This window comes from Hyperolius riggenbachi, chromosome 12 (assembly GCF_040937935.1).
Source record: "Hyperolius riggenbachi isolate aHypRig1 chromosome 12, aHypRig1.pri, whole genome shotgun sequence".
In the NCBI taxonomy this organism is placed as follows: Eukaryota; Metazoa; Chordata; class Amphibia; order Anura; family Hyperoliidae; genus Hyperolius; species Hyperolius riggenbachi.
The window spans coordinates 169,958,745-169,976,693 of NC_090657.1; the positions used below are offsets into that span (position 1 = coordinate 169,958,745).

General features: G+C 47.2%; 1 protein-coding gene across 8 annotated transcripts in view; it reads right to left on the bottom strand.

Moving 5' to 3' along the window:
- Nucleotides 1-17,949, bottom strand: part of ZNF831 (zinc finger protein 831) — a 298,501-nt gene that overhangs the window by 202,582 nt on the left and 77,970 nt on the right. For 4 of the 8 annotated variants that reach the window (XR_011025092.1, XR_011025091.1, XM_068262317.1 and 1 more), the window contains exon 1: nucleotides 9,513-9,583. The exons of 3 other annotated variants lie outside the window; for them this stretch is intronic. Coding sequence is in view for 3 of the 5 variants with exons in the window: in XM_068262317.1 (XP_068118418.1) it covers nucleotides 9,513-9,540 (28 nt within the window). In the remaining 2 variants the exon portion in view is untranslated. Of the gene's footprint in view, nucleotides 1-4,890; nucleotides 4,939-9,512; nucleotides 9,584-17,949 lie in introns of those variants that run through there. One more of the 8 variants, XM_068262313.1, reaches the window with a different exon arrangement.

Here is a 17,949-nt window from a genome sequence, read left to right on the forward strand (position 1 = left end):
ATGAGACATAAATTACTTTTCTTCTATGTTGCTGTCACTTACAGTAGGTAATAGAAATCTGACAGAACCAACAGGTTTTAGACTAGTCCATCTCCCCATGGGGGATTCTTAGTGTATTCTTTATTTTCAAAAACACTAAGTGAATGGCAGTTGCTCCATCCAACTGCCAAAAAAACTGTGCAGCAACCAGGGAGGCTGGCTAGCATATTTGCATAAATCCTTTTCAGGGAGTGTCTTTATAAAGAATGAAGGCCATGCTGAGTATCCCCCAAGAGGAAATGAGTTGGTCCTTAACCTGTCAGTTCTGTCAGATTTCTACTACCTACTGTAAGTGACAGCAACAAAGGATAAAAGTAATTTATGTCTCATTTTACTCAGGGAAAAAATGTACTTCTTCTTTGTATATGTTTACATGTACTTTAAATTTTACACTTTTTTGCGATAGTGGTCCTTGCATTTCCGTAATGCATAAAACCGGCGTGACTTTTTCAGACAGCAGATACGTTAGCATAGAATGGCACGCATTCACTTCTGAATACATTGAAAGCTAGATGCCTAAAGCTACATACTCACGGGGGACAATTGTCCCCCGTAGCATGCGCGCACGCGAACAGGGAGCGATAGCTCCCTGCCGGCGACAGCTGTCCACACGTCTTGCCAGAAAGGCAGAGACGCGGCGGAAGCTGTTTGTGAATGGAGCATCCCCCAGCCGGAAGCTCCATTCACTCCCGTAGGTCTCCTGTCACTAGCCCGCGTACTCACGTGGGACTAGCGACAGTTCCGGCGAAGTCGCGGCGACAGCTGTAGCTGGCGATTGAACATGTCAATCGCCTGGCGACAGCTCCGGCGGGCGACGGTTCGGGGCGCGCGCGTTATACACACAGGCGACCTGTCGCCGCAACATGCGCGTGCCACGTGACTGCGGCGACGGCCGTACCCTGTGTGTATGGGCCTTAAGCCACACCGATAACTGAGTGATGAAGCAGGCCACTCCATCGTGTGCTAACCCATTGTCCATCCTCCCTCTCCAATAAACAGTATGTATAACCAAGTGACCTCATAGCTCTGTCATCTGAAGCTATACTTGCCTGGTATCATGGTTAGAGAAAGTCAAGATGATGCAAATACAGTAATTCCAGTTTGCCTGCAAATTGTATGTGGCATAGTTAGTTGTTGTAGACAATCGACTACAAATAGTGGGCGTTTTGGTGCTGGTGGTTAGTGTTATGTATTAAGGGAAAGAGGGAGGGGTGTCAGTGTTAGGCACAAGGAGGGTAGTTTAGTAAAATATTAGAAATGTAAATTACCACACGGCACCCAACTCATGTGGTGGTGCCGCAATCCGCAAAATATTTATAGCTGACGTGAAGGACTAGCTTACCAAAAGTGGAGTTTTGCCTTAATATCACAGAGGATTGTGAATATGGAGAGAGATTGCGAGGGGGGGGATTTGGAATCTGAGCAAGCCACGACGGGGAGGGGGAAAGAGGTCAACTAAGGAGTTGTGGACATGGAAACAGAAGAGTGAACAATGAAATAAGGCATCGCCTACGAAAGAATTAAACATTTGAGTGTGAACTGACTACTTGTTTATAACGCTGAGACCTACTAGCAGCTAGCTGATATTAAAAATCACAGCAGGTCAACCGCCAAGGTATTCACGATGCAGTTTTCTCCAAATATTATCCTAAGCTGTAGTAATTCAATTAAGTGCCTTATAGCCCTGATCCTAATTGTATAACACAACAAGGCTTCACGGCAGGAGCGGTACTTGGCTCTTCACTTAAGACTTCTAGTTGACGTTTGACTCCATATCTTGATGTAGCATTGGCTGATAATGTGTTCTCCTTGGCTTGGAGGAACAAAGCCATCAGTGATTCCGTTCTAGCACAGTTTGTCTCGTGGCTCCAACTCAGAATTGTTCCTGATATCAAACCGTGTTAAACCGTCATCAGCGCAGTGAGGTGTCCTCCAAAATACATCTCAAGACCTTTAGGTATACACAAAGATCGCAGTTATGGCAAACAGGGAAGCCTACGTGTTCCCCTTGGCTCAGCCCTGCAATGGTCCTCATCTGCTATCTTCATATTTTCTCAGACGTTTCCAACTTTGACGGTGTCTCAGGAACTCAAATATTGTTACTGAAGTCACACTGTTTTTCCTGAGTCTACATTTAATGTATAGAATCAATATGGGCTCAAACATAAAGTAAAAAAACAAAAACATTGATCAGGGTCAGCTTCGATTCATGCCACATAAAAGTTCACATGGAAATGGATGGTGCACAAAGGACTTCCAAACAGCAGTGGTTGCTGTTAGTTCTGAATAGCTGGGTCATTGTAGAAGCTCTATTTGTCAACCGCTTATTCTGTTCCTGGCCTCGTACCTCCAAGCGTTCGAAGCCAGGAAAGAGGGACACTAATGCCTGGTACGCACAATGAGATTTTTTGACAGATTTACTGTCAGATTGGCTATTTCCAACATGTTCAAACTGATTTCCGGTCGATTTTCCAATTGACTTTCCATTTGCTTCTATGGAAAATTAATCAGCAAATTGATCGCAAATCAGATCGGACATGTTGAAAATAGTCAATCTGGCCGTAAATCTGCCACAAAATCTCATTGTTTATAACAGGCATAGGAGACTCCCATGCCACACCTTCAGCTACCCCCCAAACTCAGACTCTAAGGAGAGTTAGGTATGACAAACTACAGATTCTGTGAGAAGAGTAAAGTATGGCAAACTCTACACTCTGGGAGGAGAGTGAGCTATGGTGACGCCCAGACTCTGAGGAGAGTTAGGTATGACAAACCACAGATTCTGTGAGAAGAGTAAAGTATGGCAAACTCTAAACTCTGGGAGGAGAGTGAGGTATGGTGATGCCCAGACTCTGAGGAGAGTTAGGTATGACAAACCACAGATTCTGTGAGAAGAGTAAAGTATGGCAAACTCTAAACTCTGGGAGGAGAGTGAGGTATGGTGATGCCCAGACTCTGAGGAGAGTTAGGTATGACAAACCACAGATTCTGTGAGGAGAGTGAGGTATGACAAACCCCAGATTCTGTGAGGAGAGTGAGGTATGACAAACCCCAGATTCTGTGAGGAGAGTGAGGTAAGAAAAACTACAGACTCTGGGAGGAGAGTGAGGTATGAAAAACCTTAGACTCTGGGAGGAGAGTGAGGTATGGCAAACCACAGATTCTGTGAGGAGAGTGAGGTATGACAACCCCCAGATTCTGTGAGGAGAGTGAGGTATGAAAAACTACAGACTCTGGGAGGAGAGTGGGGTATGAAAAACCTCAGACTCTGGGAGGAGAGTGAAGTATGACAAACCCCAGATTCTGTGAGGAGAGTGAGGTATGACAAACCCCAGATTCTGTGAGGAGAGTGAGGTAAGAAAAACTACAGACTCTGGGAGGAGAGTGAGGTATGAAAAACCTTAGACTCTGGGAGGAGAGTGAGGTATGGCAAACCACAGATTCTGTGAGGAGAGTGAGGTATGACAACCCCCAGATTCTGTGAGGAGAGTGAGGTATGAAAAACTACAGACTCTGGGAGGAGAGTGGGGTATGAAAAACCTCAGACTCTGGGAGGAGAGTGAAGTATGACAAACCCCAGATTCTGTGAGGAGAGTGAGGTATGACAAACCCCAGATTCTGTGAGGAGAGTGAGGTATGAAAAACTACAGACTCTGGGAGGAGAGTGAGGTATGAAAAACTACAGACTCTGGGAGGAGAGTGAGGTATGACAAACCCCAGATTTTGTGTGGAGAGGGAGGTATGACAAACCCCAGATTCTGTGGGGAGAGTGAGGTATGACAATCCCCAGTTTCTGTGAGGAGAGTGAGGTATGTCAAACCCCAATCTCTGTGGGGATTGGGAGGTATGACAAACCTCAGACTGTGGGAGGAGAGTGAGGTATGACAAACCTCAGACTGTGGGAGGAAATGACAACAATTCTTCATGGTTACTGTTATGGTGGCCATACACGATACAATAAAAACATTCGATTATCCCGTTTTTTCGATGTAAACGATCGAATCGAATGAAAGTTGAAAATATATATTTTTTCGATCAAGAAATTCGAACGATTATCCCGTTTTTTTTTTTTTTTTTTAAATCTGATCGGACATGCTGGAAAATTGTTTATATTCGATCTAACGGAATAATCAAACTAAATTATGTAATCGAAAAAAATGAAAAATTGTACCATGTATGGCCACCATTTGTCTCCCAAATAACAACCAGCCTATTCTAATATATTCATCCACCCTGTGAATAAGATGTTGTCACTAGTCTGTATCATGTCGTGGTTCACCAATGAAACTTTCCGCCCAGTCAACTGTTTGCACTCTCCCTGATGTGTTTCTTGCTCCAGTGGACAGTCCAGTCGTCAGAAATGGCCCTTCTGAGCAATCTCTCCAGCCTTTGTCCTCCATTCTTACATGGCTTGATACCAGCAAGTATTGGGAGAAATTCATATTACTTGAGAAAATAGGCATTGGAGGCATTCATAGCTGAACTCACGAGACAGTTTAAAGGGCATATTTAACTGGGTGAGGATTTTCACCTCTCGTTAACATCTCAGCGGCCATTATCGGAATTTCTTGTATCTTCTGCACAGAAGAGGGTACAATAATAAAACTGCCTGGATGGGTCTATTTTTAAACAATGACCTTGGTAAAGAGGAAATATGTGACGGTATTACAAAAAAGGAAGAGCAGATCCTTCCCCAACCAGTACACACTGGAAGCTTCTTCTACAAGACAGGCCTTTGCCCTACGTACCCGTATCTGAGGACATTCAACTTCTAGTCCTAAGTGACCTGTACTGTACACTTACTGTACATCTCCTGCGCCATAATCTCTTCTGGTTATGTTGTTTACTCACCCATCTTTCATGCAGAGCGATATTTGGGCAGGATGTGACTCGCATGTGATTTCCTGAGATGGTGTGTGCACCCGACACCTGCAGCCCCTGTTCTTGTCTACACCCGGTCCTCTGATGTCCTCATGGCCTGAAGACCAAGGACCAGAGCTATCAAAACTCCCAAGAGATAGTCTGAACAAACAGCTCCCTCTTCACAAGGCTATGATAGTGAGCTGAAAGAAAGAGGAAGCCGGGCAAAATTAATTTTCGTTTTTTACAGTCTCGTAACTTGGAAACAGAAACCGCTGGCTAGATTAACCCCCGACACGACAAAAGAGAATTCTGATTTGTTTATCGAGACTGGGGAAGCTCACACAGAACACAGGAGCGAAATGGTGGAGAGCAGCAAGGATGAATTATTGTGCGTTTTCAACCAGTTTTATACTTGAAAAATGTAAATCTGCAGCTTTCTACAAAAAATGAGTAACATTTTGTAGTGACGATCGTAATCAGCTAATTATGATTCCACTAAATTTCACGCACATTTTCACAATTACGCCCATACGTAACTAGGATTTGTAAATTCAATTGATTTTATGTAATCATTTGTAATTGCGCATAATTTTCATGTAATTTCCTGCCGATTTTGGCAGTGAATAGCAAAGCTCCCATGCATGCTATTGTCATTAAAATTGCTACATAGGTTAAGCAGAATAGTGGGTAAGTCAAAAAATAGAGACATTTTTCAAAAAGACCTTGTAATTTTGGAGAAAATCAATATTAAAAAGGCAAAGGAAAAATGTTTTTTAAACTCAGAAAAAGGATAGTTTAAAAAACATTTTTCGTCTGCTTTTTTAAAATTGATTTTCTCAAAAGCTGCAAGGTTATTTTGAAAAAGTCTTTTAATGACTTATACCAACTATTCTCCTTAACCACTTCAGCCCGCAGGTTGTTTTCACCTTATGGACGAGAGGAATTTTCACGTTTCATCGCTCCTGCTTTTCATTCTCCAATTACTTTATCACTACTTATCACAACAAAATGATCGGTACCTAATTTTTTTCCTCCACCAATTAGGCTTTCTTTGAGTGGTACATTATGCTAACCATTATTTTATTCTAAATGCATTTTAATGGGAATAATTAAAAAATGGAAAGAAATTCATTAATTTCTCAGTTTTCGGCCAATATAGTTTTAAAATAAAACAGTCTATTGTGGATAAAAGTCACACATTTTATTTGCCCATTTGTCCTGGTTATTGCCACGTTTAAATTATATCCCTAGTACAATGTATGGTGACAATATTTTATTTGGAAATAAAGATGCACTTTTCACAAGCCCAAAATTTAATAATAATATACTCTCTTGACATAGGGCCAACAGGTCCATTGAGGACGCCATAAACATCACCCTGGCACACATCATGGAGCACCTCGACCGGCCTGGCTCCTATGCCAGAATCCTGTTCCTGGACTTCAGTTCAGCCTTCAACACGATCTGCCCAGACACCCTGGTTGACAACCTGGCGCAGCTCGGTGTTGACCCCACACTTCGCGCATGGGTCAAGAGCTTCCTTTCAGACAGGACACAACAGGTCAAGCTCGGAAACTGCTCCTCCAGCATGAGAACTACCAATACAGGGGCACCTCAAGGGTGTGTACTGTCCCCGCTTCTATTCTCTACGTACACCAATAACCGCACTTCCGCCTCAGACTCCGTCAAGGTCATCAAATTTGCTGACGACACAACAATCATCGGTCTCATCGGCGAAAACGGAGAGCGGGAATACCGCAGGGAGATAGGGAGAATATGCGAGTGGTGCAAGAACAGCAACCTGGTCCTCAACGCAACAAAGACTGTTGAGCTGATTGTCGATTTCAGGAGGAACCCTCCCACCCTCCCACCAGTCTACATAGGCGAGACCGAAGTCTCTAGAGTATCATCAGTCCGGTTCCTCGGCACAACCTTATCCACTGATCTAAGGTGGGAACAGAACACCATCAAAATTCAGAAGAAGGCACAGCAGAGGCTTTTTTTCCAACTTAAAAAATTTGGTATGCCTCGGGAGCTGCTGACCAGCTTCTACACCGCTACCACGGAGTCCATTCTTTGCTCCTCAGTTATCGTCTGGTATGCCCGCGCAACGGCCAGCGACAGACATAAACTGCAAGGAATCATTAGTGAGGCGGAAAGGCTCATCATATCGCCTCGGCCACCTCTTGATCTCCTCCACGCGGCTAGGATGAGGAAGAGGGCCACCAGGATTTCCTGCGACCCCGCCCACCCTGGCAACCGCTTTTTTGAGCCCCTCCCATCCGGCCGCCGCTTCCGAACTATCCCAACCAAGACCACAAGACACAGGAATTCTTTCTTCCCCCAGGCAGTTCTGCTGCTCAACAACTCTGACCCCTGACTCTTCTGTCCCAGTCCGCAACCAGCATACTTCCCTTAGTGGCTCTTCTGCCTTCTCTTCTGCATCTCTAACACACAATATCTCAATAGATGTTATCGCACTGTTATGCTGCTAGTATGTGGAACTGTAGCCGCAAATGTATTGTAAATGCTGTCAGTATGTGTAATTGTCACTGTATAACATGTAAAATGTACAACTGTCATTACGTACTTGCCCAAGCCATGTGTACCACAAGCAATTCCGAGTACGGCACCACCGTACTTGGCGAATAAATCCATCTTGCATCTTGTATCTTGTATACATTTTAAAACACTTTATTCCATAAAGTCTATAGGTGTAATTTTACTATTTGACCATAAGATGTCCTTGTGCATTATTTCCTATTGCGTACAATAAGTACGCTAAATAAGAAGTAATGCGTGGCTGTTTTACTTCGCAAGTGACGCAGGCATTGATGCCGGCAATCACGTGGACCTAAAGGGGAGAGTAATGAATGGGAACTTTTGTTCCCATTCATTCATCTAATGATCGGCAGCGGGGAACGGTGGAAACGAGCGAACAGGAGGGAGAGCGGTGACACTATTTGAGAACGATCACTGTTTTTGAACAAAAATAGTGCTCATTCTTGGCGGACAAGCACGGATTGTCTCAGGGGACTTCTTTCCCCTGCCACCAATCCCCCCTGTCACCAGGATTATCGCGATCGCGGACTTCCACCCACACGATTGCATGCACAGCCCTGCAGTAGCCGCAGCAGCCGTGGACATTCTCTTTAAATAGAAGGCTGGAACCGTACATCCGTTTTGTGTATTAGTCCAATTGGATTGTTGACTACAGAATTTAATAGAAGTCTAGGGGCAAGGGACCAGGAGGACCAACAGGAAGTACACTGGAAGGAAGAACAGTGAGAAACGGGGCCACACCCAACACCTGCAGATGCATGGATGGAGGGATCAGGCAACAGCCCTGCCTTTGATCAATATGGCAACCGTGCAGGGACATAACTTCAAATCATTTTCAATCAATTTTGTTGGGTTACACAATGATAATAAATCTTGAATCATAAAGTCCCCCAGAAAAGCTTTGGTGCCCCCTGCAGGTCTATACCTTCTCCCTATGTGTTGACCTCTGTGGCCAGGGAGCCCATCTGTCATACAAAAAGTGTGGCACCATGACTCCCACTCCCCATCCATAAGTGTAGCCGCAACAACACCTGTTCTGGAGAGGGGGCTTCTGTATCAGAGGGAGGAAGGGAGGGTAAGAACAGGGCAGTTTCTAGGCTAAATTGCACCCAGGGCTAGGGTGTAAAAATTGCGCCCCCCCACCCCTGTGGACTCGGGAACCCTTACTCTTTAGGAACAGAAACACAGCCACAGGTCACAAGTAGCTCTGTCTACTTTCTAGTGACCAGCCGCTCATCCAGGAGGAAGCAAGAAAACACACAGCCGAGGAGAGCCCGGAAAGCCGACTCCTCCATGGGCACCGTGTACTGACAGCCTGCATTACCGCTACAGGACATCAGGTGTCATCACGGGGTGGTGACGTGATGATGACTTGAAGTCTGACGCAGGCAGCCTAGGAGGAGTCAAGGAGGGTGATCACGCTGGTAATCCTCTTTCTTCTTCCATTTGGCTGCACTGCTCGTCACCAGCTCCCTAGCGGTAATGTCCTTCTGCCTGCGCCCCCCTTCATCTACTTTCAGGTCTGCGCCCAGTGCGGTCGCCCTGCCCGCACTGCCCAAGAAACTGCCCTGAAGTTATGCCTCTGCAGTCACGCCCACTTTCACCTCCACACAAGCCATCAAAGGGCACTCAGCAGAGTTCTTCTTTAACTCCAAAGACTGTTTTAAAATGAATCAAATAACTAAGGACTCTACAGAAGAATTACAACTGCAATAACAAAAAACAAAACTGTATTCTCTTAACCTTTCTGTTTGCATTTTCCCCAAGGAATAGAGAGGTTCACTTGCAAATGATGTATACCTCTTCACCATAATCCCCCCCCCCCCACCAATGTACTTGTGACTCCTCCCCTCTGTACCACTTATACATATTGGACCTTTCATAGGTCCAGTTCATCCTTCTCTCCTTGCTCCAGTGAGGGTCTCATCTCTATCTAGTGCAAGCCCCCCTACCCCCTTCTCTCTGCCAGGCCTTACTCCTGGAGCCCCACCCCCTCCCCTTGCTGCCATGTTGCCCTCCCCCCCCCCCTCCACTAGGTGCTGGCTGACCTCTGGTGGTGGTTGAGGTCCATCTCATCTAGTTGGTCTTCCCCTCGCACTGTGCAGTCGCCTCTTTTTGAGTTGTGAAAGTGTTTTTCATGCAGCTCACGGCAGTGAGTCAGAAGCCCCAAACGTGAGCTAATGACAGGCAGCGGGGGGTGGGCAGCTCTTGTTATGACTCACAATAATGAAATAGCTGAAAATTGGAGAGAAATCTGCATTCTGCAGAAAACAACTACGGTGTGAGTCATGAGCAGATAGCTCACATCTGTGTATAAACGGCTTGCAGAACTCAGTGTTCAGCAGAGGGTTACAGAGCCACCCCGACTTTACAAGGACCTCTTTATAAAACGCTGTAATATTATACTGCTCCCATAGCAATTCATGTAATAGCAGCAATATAAAATGCTCTAATGACTAACTGTACAAGATTTCTTTGCAAGCTTTCGAAACTTTAAAGGACCACTATCGCAAACATGTTAAAATTTTAAATACATGTATACACATACAAATAAGAAGTATGTTTCTTCCAGAGTAAAATGAGCTATAAATTACTTTTGTCCTATGATGCTGACACTTACAGTAGGTTATAGAAATCTGACAGAACCGACAGGTTTTGGATTAGTCTATCTCCTCATGGGGGGTTCTCAGAGTTTTCAAAAGCACTTAGTGAATGGCAGTTGCTCCGTCCAACTGCCCAAAAATTGTGCAGCGGGCATGGGAAGCTAGCCAGCATCACTGTATAAATCCTTTTCAAGGAATGTCCTCATTCTGAATAAAAGCCTTGCTGAGAATCCCCTATGAAGAGATGGACTAGTCCAAAACATGTCATTTCTGTCAGATTTCTACTACATACAATTGATGGCACCATAAGAGAAAAGTAATTAATGACTCATTTTACATAGAGAAAAAGGTGTAGGCAGCGCTTCCAAATACAGAAAGCTGCACCTGAATTGATTAAGCTGCAGAGTAGTGCAGAGCTCCAATGGACCATATTACACAACATGCATTCAAACAGGTACAGCAATGGAGGGCGTTAGCTTCAGCAAATAATATGTGCACAAATCATTTCCTACTAGACTTCCCCCCGGCGTTGACGTGCCCCCTCGGGGAAGACCTACCACTAACCTGACATTAAAAGCATAACTTACCTGGTGCGACTTATCATACAATGGTATACACATTTCTTCAAGACAGACAAACAAAAATGACAGCGCTCACAGGCTGCAACTGGCTTATAAACCATCAAGGGGCGTGTACAGACCCCCAGGGGCTAAATACACGCCTTGAATCCAAATCAGATGCAAAATTATGCAAATTTAAGTGCTAATTTATGTGCTAGTCCCTAATCTAAAATTTGAATGCAGATTGGATGCAGGCTACCACAAGTATACTTAGAACATTTTACATAGAGAAAAAGGTGTAGGCAGCGCTTCCAAATACAGAAAGCTGCACCTGAATTGATTAACCTCCTGAGCGGTATGGACGAGCTCAGCTCGTCCATCACCGCCGGAGGCTGCCCCTCAGGCCCTGCTGGGCCGATTTTCATGAAATAAAAAGCAGCACACGCAGCCGGCACTTTGCCAGCCGCGTGTGCTGCCTGATCGCCGCCGCTCTGCGGCGATTCGCCGCGAGTAGCGGCGAGTAGCGGCGATTCGCCGCGAGCAGCGGCGAAAGAGGGTCCCCCCAGCCGCCTGAGCCCAGCGTAGCCGGAACAAAAAGTTCCGGCCAGCGCTAAGGGCTGGATCGGAGGCGGCTGACGTCAGGACGTTGGCTGACGTCCATGACGTCACTCCGCTCGTCGCTATGGCGACGATCTAAGCAAAACAAGGAAGGCCGCTCATTGCGGCCTTCCTTGTTTATTCTGGGCGCCGGAGGCGATCGGAAGAACGCCTCCGGAGCGCCCTCTAGTGGGCTTTCATGCAGCCAACTTTCAGTTGGCTGCATGAAATAGTTTTTTTTTAATAAAAAAAACCCCTCCCGCAGCCTCCCTGGCGATCTCAATAGAACGCCGGGGAGGTTAAGCTGCAGAGTAGTGCAGAGCTCCAATGGACCATATTACACAACATGCATTCAAACAGGTACAGCAATGGAGGACGTTAGCTTCAGCAAATAATATGTGCACAAATCATTTCCTACTAGACTTCCCCCCGGCGTTGACGTGCCCCCTCGGGGAAGACCTACCACTAACCTGACATTAAAAGCATAACTTACCTGGTGCGACTTATCATACAATGGTATACACATTTCTTCAAGACAGACAAACAAAAATGACAGCGCTCACAGGCTGCAACTGGCTTATAAACCATCAAGGGGCGTGTACAGACCCCCAGGGGCTAAATACACGCCTTGAATCCAAATCAGATGCAAAATTATGCAAATTTAAGTGCTAATTTATGTGCTAGTCCCTAATCTAAAATTTGAATGCAGATTGGATGCAGGCTACCACAAGTATACTTAGAACATTTTACATAGAGAAAAAGGTGTAGGCAGCGCTTCCAAATACAGAAAGCTGCACCTGAATTGATTAACCTCCTGAGCGGTATGGACGAGCTCAGCTCGTCCATCACCGCCGGAGGCTGCCCCTCAGGCCCTGCTGGGCCGATTTTCATGAAATAAAAAGCAGCACACGCAGCCGGCACTTTGCCAGCCGCGTGTGCTGCCTGATCGCCGCCGCTCTGCGGCGATTCGCCGCGAGTAGCGGCGATTCGCCGCGAGCAGCGGCGAAAGAGGGTCCCCCCAGCCGCCTGAGCCCAGCGTAGCCGGAACAAAAAGTTCCGGCCAGCGCTAAGGGCTGGATCGGAGGCGGCTGACGTCAGGACGTTGGCTGACGTCCATGACGTCACTCCGCTCGTCGCTATGGCGACGATCTAAGCAAAACAAGGAAGGCCGCTCATTGCGGCCTTCCTTGTTTATTCTGGGCGCCGGAGGCGATCGGAAGAACGCCTCCGGAGCGCCCTCTAGTGGGCTTTCATGCAGCCAACTTTCAGTTGGCTGCATGAAATAGTTTTTTTTTAATAAAAAAAACCCCTCCCGCAGCCTCCCTGGCGATCTCAATAGAACGCCGGGGAGGTTAAGCTGCAGAGTAGTGCAGAGCTCCAATGGACCATATTACACAACATGCATTCAAACAGGTACAGCAATGGAGGACGTTAGCTTCAGCAAATAATATGTGCACAAATCATTTCCTACTAGACTTCCCCCCGGCGTTGACGTGCCCCCTCGGGGAAGACCTACCACTAACCTGACATTAAAAGCATAACTTACCTGGTGCGACTTATCATACAATGGTATACACATTTCTTCAAGACAGACAAACAAAAATGACAGCGCTCACAGGCTGCAACTGGCTTATAAACCATCAAGGGGCGTGTACAGACCCCCAGGGGCTAAATACACGCCTTGAATCCAAATCAGATGCAAAATTATGCAAATTTAAGTGCTAATTTATGTGCTAGTCCCTAATCTAAAATTTGAATGCAGATTGGATGCAGGCTACCACAAGTATACTTAGAACATTTTACATAGAGAAAAAGGTGTAGGCAGCGCTTCCAAATACAGAAAGCTGCACCTGAATTGATTAAGCTGCAGAGTAGTGCAGAGCTCCAATGGACCATATTACACAACATGCATTCAAACAGGTACAGCAATGGAGGGTGTTAGCTTCAGCAAATAATATGTGCACAAATCATTTCCTACTAGACTTCCCCCCGGCGTTGACGTGCCCCTTCGGGGAAGACCTACCACTAACCTGACATTAAAAGCATAACTTACCTGGTGCGACTTATCATACAATGGTATACACATTTCTTCAAGACAGACAAACAAAAATGACTGCGCTCACAGGCTGCAACTGGCTTATAAACCATCAAGGGGCGTGTACAGAGCCCCAGGGGCTAAATACATGCCTTGAATCCAAATCAGATGCAAAATTATGCAATTTGCAAAGATAGGGGAGTCCAGTTCGTGTCCAAGTTTTGGAGGGCCTTTTGTCATCATTTAGGTATGGACTTGTCATTTTCCTCAGGCTACCACCCACAGACCAATGGTCAGACCGAAAGGGTTAACCAGTCCCTTGAACAGTTCCTAAGGTGTTATGTGGCTGATGCTCAACTGGATTGGGTTAAGTTCTTACCATTTGCAGAATTTGCGCACAATAACCTGAAGAGTTCTTCTACAGGTTTCTCCAAGTTTCAAGTGGTTACGGGAAGATCGCCCAAATTCTCGCCATTACCGGTGGGGTCACCTCCCTTTCCTGCTTTGGAAGATTGGCAGAGAGCTTTGAGGGAAATTTGGGTCTTGGTCAAAAAGAACCTGGAAAGGGCCTTTCAGTCCCAGAAAAAACAGGCAGATAAAAGACGGTCTGTAGAGTGGGAGTTTGCTCCAGGAGACATGGTGTGGGTCTCTACCAGGCATTTGACCTTAAGACAGCCCTCAGCTAAGTTGGGTCCCAGATTTATAGGCCCATACCCAGTGTCCAAGAGGATTAATAATGTCACTTATGTCATTGCATTACCTTCCAGCATGAAAGGTGTAAAGTCATTCCATGTGTCTCTCTTGAAGCCTGCTGTGCATGTGGATTCCTCCCCCCCCCCTGTGATGATTGATGGTGAGCCTGAATATGAGGTTGAGTAGAATTTGGATTCCCAGTGGGTGCACAACTCAATTCAGTACCTGGTGCATCGAAAGGGGTATGGGCCTGAAGAAAGATCTTGGGTGCCAGCTTATCGTTTGCATGCTGAGAAACTTAGGAAGAAGTTCCACGAGTTGCATCCAGAAAAGCCATGTAAATCATGTCCGGAGTCCACGCCTCAAGGGAGGGGGGGGGGGGGGGAGTACTGTAAGGAACATGGAGGAAGCAGCTGCGGGTAGTCTGGTGTCCTCCGCAGCTGCCTCCATTCCGCTGCCCAGTGTGTCTGTAGGGAACATGGAGGAAGCAGCTGCGGGTAGTCTGGCATCCTCTGCAGCTGCCTCCATTCCGTTGCCCACTGTGTCACCTGTGCCTCCGGCGTCTAGTACGCCGAGGACGGGTTTGTCTGCTGCCCATAGGGTTGTTGTGACGCGTGCGCGCACGCACCGTCACAGACTTTATGCGGCGAGGAGGCGGCTCAGCTGACCTACGGGTAGGCTGACGTCACGCCATGCGTCCGTCGCCGCTGATTGGCTGAACGCAGGGGGGGCGTGCTGCGAGGTGTCCTCGGGCTCCTAAGCCCGGAGGATTCAGTCTTTCTTTGTCTGCTATTGCAAATGCTACGTGTTAGCATTCAGACCCTTAGATAGATCCGGTGTGCTTTGTGACGGGAGGAAACCGGGAATTTCACACAGACTAGGAGTTAATATTGCTATTTGATATATTGCTTGATACTTGTGTATGACTCTGGCTCTCTTCTGACTTCCCTTTCTTTTAACCACTTGAGGACTGCAGGGCTAAACCCCCCTAGTGACCAGGCCATTTTTAGCAAAATTGGCCACTGCAGCTTTAAGGCCAAGCTGCAGGGCCGCACAACTCAGCACAGAAGTGATTCCCCCCCCCCCCCCCTTTCTCCCCACCAACAGAGCTCTCTGTTGGTTGGGTCTGATCGCTCCCCCCGTGTTTATTTTTTTTTAAATAAATATTATTGTTTGTTTTTTTTCTTGAAAAACCCGTTTCTTTAAATTTCTTCTCTCCCTCCCTCCCTCCCCACAGCCAGCCAATTATGGCGATCGGCTGTCATAGGCTTCTGCCTATGAGAGCCGATCGCTCTCTTGTCCCCCATGGGGACAGCCGTGTCACACAGCTGTCCCCAGTGCAGCGCTGCTGCTCATCGCAGCGCTGCACCTAGTAAATAGACGGCGTGATCGCCGTCTAACAGTCTCCCGAGCAGCAATAGCCGCTCGGAGACTGAAGGCGGGGAGGAGCTCCACCCTCCGAGCATGAGATGCGCGCGCACCATGCGCGCGATCTCATGCAAAACAGAGCCCCAGGACTTTACGCCAATTGGCGTTAGGCGGTCCTGGGGCTGCCGCCGCGGCCACGCCTACTGGCGTGACGCGGGCGGCAGAAGGTTAACGTCTCTGTACTATAGCCATCTGATCCTGTTGCCAACACTGCCTGTTATACCTTTATCCTCTTGCCTGCCAATTCTGTACTGTTTCCTCCTGTCTGTTGCCAAACTGATCTGACTACTCTACTCACCTGTGAGCCCTTGTCACTGGTGAGGTTCTTTATTGTTAGTGCCCACCAGCTCCTCTGGTGAGGACTACTGTATTGATAGTCTCCGCCAGCTCCTCTGGTGAGAACTACTGTATTGTTATCATTCACCAGCTCCTCTGGTGATAGGTTTCTGTACTGATAGTGTTCACCAGCTCCTCTGGTGAGGGCTACGGTACTGATAACATCCTCCAGCTCCTCTGGTGAGAGTCGCTATACTGATAGTATTCACCAGCTCCTCTGGTGAGCTATCAAGTATTACTGTTACACCAAGCACTATTTATCATATACCTCCTGTGTGTGGCTACACCTGTTACTCCTTCAGCATTTGTTGTCATGGCAGCTTCTGATATACCAGCATTATAGGTGATACTGCAGATCACCTAATAATCAGATTCTGCCTCTCGCTGACACAGATCGTTACAGCTGCCTTCAGGGAAGGAGAAAGTACCGTATCCTCATGCGTCCCACTGGGAACAGTGAGATCCACTCCCCTACCTGTTCTGACAAACAGGGAGACAGGGAGAGCCGACCAACGCACTCAGAGGCAGGAAAAACTGACCAATCCAGTCAGTCAAACGCCTGCGCACTGCTGTACACTGAGCACCACACACACACAACACAGTACCAGCACCCGTTCACACCCAGAACCAGTACACGAAAGTTGGGGGGGGGGCTGCCCCACACGCCAGAAAACACAGCGAGTAGAAGAGAAATCACTGAAGAAAAAGTGTACATGTGTATATAATAGCTAATTAACTCTACCCTTAAAATAGTATGGCTAGTATTTACATTTCTCAGAACAGAAATTGTACAGCTTTCTCCATCTGTTTTGTTTGTTGGTAACAGTTGTTGAGGCCTCAAAGGGATGTGAATATTCTCTCTCTAATGCTGGGAATACACGGGTCCAGCAGCGTCCCCGCTTGTCCACGCGGATCGATTACCGCTCGTCCCCGCCGGCGCTTCCTTATCAGCGCTCGATTCCCTGCCATTGTCCGCCGTCTGGCGGGGGTCGACCGGCTTGGTCGGGCCAGCTGAAAATCATCAGCTGGCCGGATCAGCTGGTCGATACACGGTACAGAAACGTACCGTGTATCCCAAGCTTAAGAGCTCATTAAATCTGGTGAGCCAACTTGATATTGTAGGGCTAATGTTGGTGCCCCAGTGTTCTATAATTAGTTTCTTATCAATCCAGGTAGAAAACATTAAAAGGTCCCTAGATAACTTGGTATTGGTTTGCAGGCCCTGACCAAAGTTCGCCTCTATTTCATTGATACAGAGGGCTAGGTCTATGTTTACTCTTAGGAAAACCTTAACATTTTTGCAGAATTTCTGGATTGTGGGACAGGACCACCATATGTGGGAATAATTTAAAACTGGATGAGAACATCTCCAGCAAATAGAGGGAACAGAACTGTATAGTTTATTAATAGTATCCGGAGTAGAATAGCAGCGCATAATTACTTTATATTGCATTAACCATCTTAGCGGTATGGACGAGCTCAGCTCGTCCATCACCGCCGATGGCTGCCGCTCAGGCCCTGCTGGGCCGATTTTGCTCAAATAAAGAGCAGCACACGCAGCCGGCACTTTGCCAGCCGCGTGTGCTGCCCGATCGCCGCCGCTATGCGGCGATCCGCCGCGAGCAGCGGCGAAAGAGAGTCCCCCCAGCCGCCTGAGCCCTGCGCAGCCGGAACAAATAGTTCCGGCCAGCGCTAAGGGCTGGATCGGAGGCGGCTGACGTCAGGACGTCGGCTGACGTCCATGACGTCACTCCGCTCGTCGCCATGGCGACAGGAGAAGCCAAACACGGAAGGCTGCTCATTGCGGCCTTCCGTGTTACTTCTGGCTGCCGGAGGCGATCGGAAGAACGCCTCCGGAGCGCCATCTAGTGGGCTTTCATGCAGCCAACTTTCAGTTGGCTGCATGAAATAGTTTTTTTTTTATTTAAAAAAAACCCTCCCGCAGCCGCCCTGGCGATCTTAATAGAACGCCAGGGTGGTTAACTGAAGTAGTTTATTTTTGGGCATCCAAACATTCTCTATAAAGCTCGACCAGCTTTTATCGTCCAGAGTAATTTTCAGTTCACCTTCCCACCTTTCCTTAATCCTGTCTCGTGAAGTGCCCGTAAAGTGCAGCAGCGATCCATACAGAAGTGACAAGCTCCCTGGGGGTTTAGTCTTAGCCAGAAACCATTTTTCAAGATTGGTTGGTTCCGTCCTAATAGGACCCAGAGACCCGATTTCTTTGAGTATA